Source organism: Salvia splendens, chromosome 9, assembly GCF_004379255.2.
Source record: "Salvia splendens isolate huo1 chromosome 9, SspV2, whole genome shotgun sequence".
NCBI classification, from domain to species: domain Eukaryota; kingdom Viridiplantae; phylum Streptophyta; class Magnoliopsida; order Lamiales; family Lamiaceae; genus Salvia; species Salvia splendens.
The window spans coordinates 835,273-840,146 of NC_056040.1; the positions used below are offsets into that span (position 1 = coordinate 835,273).

A 4,874-nucleotide genomic window follows, 5' to 3' on the forward strand; every position below is an offset into this window, starting at 1 on the left:
TAAATATTTTGAGGAGGAAGTAGAGAAAATTTATATTCCAAATATAGCAAAGCAAACATCTTGGTTGGTTGGGACAAACTTAAAACAAAATATGAACATCTTGAAGGAAACAGAAAAGGTATTTTCTATGTCACACTAATCCAATATGATAGGGCCATTTATCCACCAAAAAACACCTACCAAATATTTATTAGAACACAATGCAAAATATAAAATGATGAATTGTTTGTGAACGAAGAGAGTAATCGTCATGTATAATAGTAACAATTGTTATGAATAAAATTTATAGTTACAATAAAAAAATTACTAGTTACAAAGTAATAAGGAGAAAGAGTGCACGACAAGCTCCGACTATCCTATGTGCATGTAAACTAGAAGTAAATTAACTCACTGATATGATGTCAAGCGCTTACGGGTGCTAAAAGTGATGTCCGCACGTAACCTCTTAATTGTCATCAACGCGTCGTCGTCATCATCATCATCATCCGTGTCAACATAATTGCAACCCGACCTTGTTTGAGCACTTATTTGCCTTGGGATGTACACATTCAAATAGTAACTAATGATGCTTCCTTTGCTATGGCGCGGAAAACATTGTGAGGCGAGCTTCACGAAGCTTGTGTCCCTAGATGTAATGTTCATTTTGATAACATCATCAAATTTCCTTTGTTCCTCCTTATTCCATACCTTGGAGACATCATCTCCCATAACATCAAACCTCCATTTCCAAAAGGCGGGACCAAGTTCGGCCTTTAATTGGATCCTTTTGGCTGACACATGTTGTCTAACGCACTCTATTGACCCTGGGAACACACACATACAATTTTGCGGTCCCCCTCTTCCGACCATATTTTGCAGCGTAATTTGGCTTCTTCCTTTCAGTGGCCACATTGGAGTGCCTAACCACTTAGTTTCAACGTCAGACTCCGTGTCACCAATTGTTAGGCGAATCTTGGAAGACAAGGGATTCCAAGGTGTAATGTCTACCTGGAAACGAGGTCCAACTGGAATCGCTAACTTAGCATGATCATCAGTGACGAAGGAAATCCAATCTATCGGTTGTTTTCTATTAATCCTTTGATTATTTGGGGTCTTCGACAACTTCATAAGTGAGGGAATATTCTCTTCAAGATGATAGATGGTGCAACATTAAATTAAGTTACTCATTCCAACCATGGAAAATAAATTTATGCACATATTGTCAAGGAGCAAGTTCATTAAGATAATTGCTTCAACATACAAGATTGAAGCCTAAGCTTATATTTGATAGCCAAGAAATGGCATGTTGGTATAGAAATTGGCAACTAAAATCACAATTTACCTACTCCCTCCGTCGATAGGAGTCTCATTTCTATATGTCGCAGATTTTAAGAAATGTTAAGAAAAGTGAATGAAAAAAGTTAGTGGAATATGAGTCTCATTATATATGTTAGTTTTAAATGAAATGTAAACGGAATGAGTTAGTAGACCAATATACTCCCTCCGTTCCGCGGTAGAGGAGGCGTTTCTTTTCGGCACGCGATTTAAGAAAAATTGTGTTAAGTGAGTTAAGTAAAGGAAGAATAAAGTAGAAAATGAAAAAGGTGGAGAGATGTAGAGAGAATAAAGTAAGAGAGAGTAAAGTAAGTGAGAAGAAATACGTTGACTTTTACTAAAAAGAGAAATGACTCCACTACTATGGAACATACCAAAATGATAAAATGACTTCACTACAATGGAACAGAGGGAGTATCATTTATAGTAAAAGTGAACTGAGCTTGCGGACGGACCAAAACGGAAAAACGAGACTCTTATTCGCGAACATAGGGAGTATCAATTATGTCAAAAATACCTCCTACCTAAAAAATTATCTACTATAACAATTAAACAATGCTCGGTTGACAAGACGTTTCCTCTCCAAAGAACTAATAGGTCGGGATTAGGTAGCAACTTCCCCATAAACCAACTTAAAATCAATCAATGTTGTTGATCTTGACTAAATGGAACCACCATAGTCATTTTAGTGTTGTTGAGTGCAGAGAGAATAAAGCAAAAAGTGATATTTCAATTTTCAGAATTGTGTCACTTTGTGCGAGAATCCTAAAAAGGAAAACATGTCACTTTGAATGGTACGTATATTGTTGAGACCTCAATCAAGATTTACAATCATCTATTAATATGATTAAAAATTCTTGCAAATATAATGCTAAATCCTCGTCACCACAATCAAGACTTCTAAACGTATACTTCCTCCGTCCCACTCAAGATGTCTTACACCTCCCTAACTTTATAAGAAGAAAGAAAAAAATGCCTTGTGCAAATGAGAATATAAACATAAGAAATTTCTACAATTTGGTTGCTCTAAACTTGGGCTCTTTACAACATATATTTCTCCATTCATTTGGTGACTAGGAATTTCTAGGTTGATTTGTTCGCTTTTTTTTGGCCGCCTTGATAAATGCTCATATACTGACGATGATACACATTGAACTTGTACATCCAAAACAAAAAAGCTAATGAGACCTTTTCATGGTTTGAAATCCAATCCAATCTCGAACCTAGGTAACATTTGTATTTTGTTACTTGCTAGACTACGAATAGAAACTTGTGTTCATCTTGCTCGAAAACTTTCCCATATCATCTTGAACCCACACCAATTGGATCTAGTAGTACATTATTGTCAATTAGACTACAAGACCACCCCGGTTCGACATGGTGAACTGAGAATAATCCCCTTTTTCAGTGATGGACACAAAAAATGTTGGTTGAGGCTCCAATGTTTTTATAATTATATAGGCATCAATTTGATAAGGGCTGATGATAAATTTTGATCACTTCCACAAATTATAAAGTAGAAGAAAAGAAAAGAAGAAAACTGGTAGGTGTTAAGTCCCCTCTCCACACTTTACTATGTTCGTCCATGCCTCTAATGCACTAGTGACTCATTAAGCGAGCCAGTGGGTGTGGTTAATCACGCTCATGTCAAGCAGCCAGTGGGTGTGGTTAATCACGCTCATGTCAAGCAGCCAGGGCTCATCCACCAGACTTGGCTTCCAATCTCCTTAGAAATAAAGGATACAAAGATACGAACCTATAGAACATATACTAATCCTATTATAGTAAGGTTTCCTAAACAACCAAACTACTGCTAACAAGTACTCCCTCCATCCCATAAAAATAGAAAATTGGGAACTGACACGAGTTTTAATGTGAAATTGATTAAGTATGAGAGAGTTTAAAAGAAAAGGTAATTGAGTATTATTAGTGGAGAACGAGACCCATTAGAAAAACTTACCAATTGTGGACGGGGGAGTATGTTTTTCTTTTAAAGAGGACCCTGACGATTCCCCATTTACCTCGAAGGGGATTCAAACCCCGACCTTTTCGACCCAACTTGTTAGAGGAATGAGAAATGTCTTACCAATTAAGTTGAAATTCATCAACTCCAAACAAAGTGAGGATCAAAATCACCAATAGCTATCTCATAAATACTCATGACCGATGAGAAAATTTTCTCGGAAAATGGTTCTCACGTTCTCACAACAAGCAAATTGAGGAAGATCAACAAAGAAATGGATAAGCCAAAGCCAATAACCAACCAAAGAAACCAATCCATAACATCAACACTTAGAAAAGGGCAAAAAAATAAAGATTTAAATTCACCAAGAAAACACTTCAAGCATCAAATAAAACACAAATATTTGTAAAGATTCGAAATTTACAAATTCTATAACAACAAAAATTACCTTACCGGAAATAACGCAGGCACCGTAATCTATTCTTCAACTGTATGCCGAGAAAAACGCTGGTATAAATAAATTTAATTCCATGTAAAGATGAGGAAACCAAGTAACTTAAAGTTTGAAATTTGATTTGGGAATTTCAATGGTGCGTGTATTTTCCCAAGATATGAACTACTTTTCGCACTTGACAGTTGGACATTCAAGAGGCAATTTGTTTATTCTATTTTAACTATTCTTTCACTACATTTGTCCCTTAAAAATAAAATTTTATTTAAGAGAGTAGACCCTATAATTCACTAATACTATATCTATTACTTTATTTTTTCTTTTTTTATCATTCTTATTTTATCTATTTTTACTCTCCCCTTATTTAATTAATTATATATTAAAATTAATATTATTTCAAAAGTTTCTATTTTCTAAATATAATACTATTATATTAAAGTTGAAAGATAATAAATTAATATAAGGGATAACTGCCTTAAAAGTCACCAACTTTGGCCGAATTCTGGTTTTTCCTATGACCTTTAAAATTGGCGTATAAAGTCACCGACATTGCATTTAGCCGCCGATTTCTCATGATGGTTTTTCCGGCGAAAGAGCGAGCTGACAAGTCGTTTTTAATTGACGTGGAGTCTCGTGGCGGCTGACATGGTCAAGCATTATTGACTGTGGAATAAAATAAAAAAATAAATTTACAAAAAAAAATTAACAAAAAAAATTACAAAAACAAAAAAACACCACCCCACCCCCAATTCGCCCCCAAATTTTGTTAACCTAATCGACCAGCCTAATCGACGAGCGAGCGACGACGACGGCCAAAACACCATCCAATCGACCAGCGACGGTGAGGTGACGACGACGAATTGATAGGCTTACCTGCAACGGCGACGGACGGGCGACGAGCTGTGCGTAAGGCTTCCTCAACATGGAGATGTGGCCGGGTTTCTTCCCAGACAAGCCGAATCCGAACAAACCTTTTCTGCTTCGGATTTACCATGGGGGGAATTTCACTCCTGATGGGAGGATTTGTGAGAAATACATAGGTGGGGAAATGTGGGAAGGTAGTGGGTTTGAACCAGATAGATTTGGTTATTTCGACCTAGTGGATGAACTGAACAAACTAGGGTTTGATAGTTGGGATAGACTATG

General features: G+C 36.4%; 1 protein-coding gene across 2 annotated transcripts; it reads right to left on the bottom strand.

Annotated features, from left to right (window-relative positions):
* Positions 1 to 251: 251 nt before the first annotated feature.
* Positions 252 to 3,924, bottom strand: LOC121746804 (AT-rich interactive domain-containing protein 2-like). Of its 2 annotated transcripts, none has more exons than XM_042140733.1 (2): positions 3,731 to 3,924; positions 252 to 1,124 (listed from the first exon to the last, which is right to left on the bottom strand). In XM_042140733.1, the coding sequence occupies exon 2, from the start codon at positions 1,105 to 1,107 to the stop codon at positions 388 to 390; it is 720 nt and encodes a 239-aa protein (XP_041996667.1). In that variant the 5' UTR covers positions 1,108 to 1,124; positions 3,731 to 3,924; the 3' UTR covers positions 252 to 387. The 2 variants fall into 2 exon arrangements, with proteins under 2 accessions (XP_041996667.1, XP_041996668.1); XM_042140734.1 differs by having other exon boundaries at positions 3,726 to 3,924.
* Between the last annotated feature and the right edge of the window lie 950 nt (positions 3,925 to 4,874).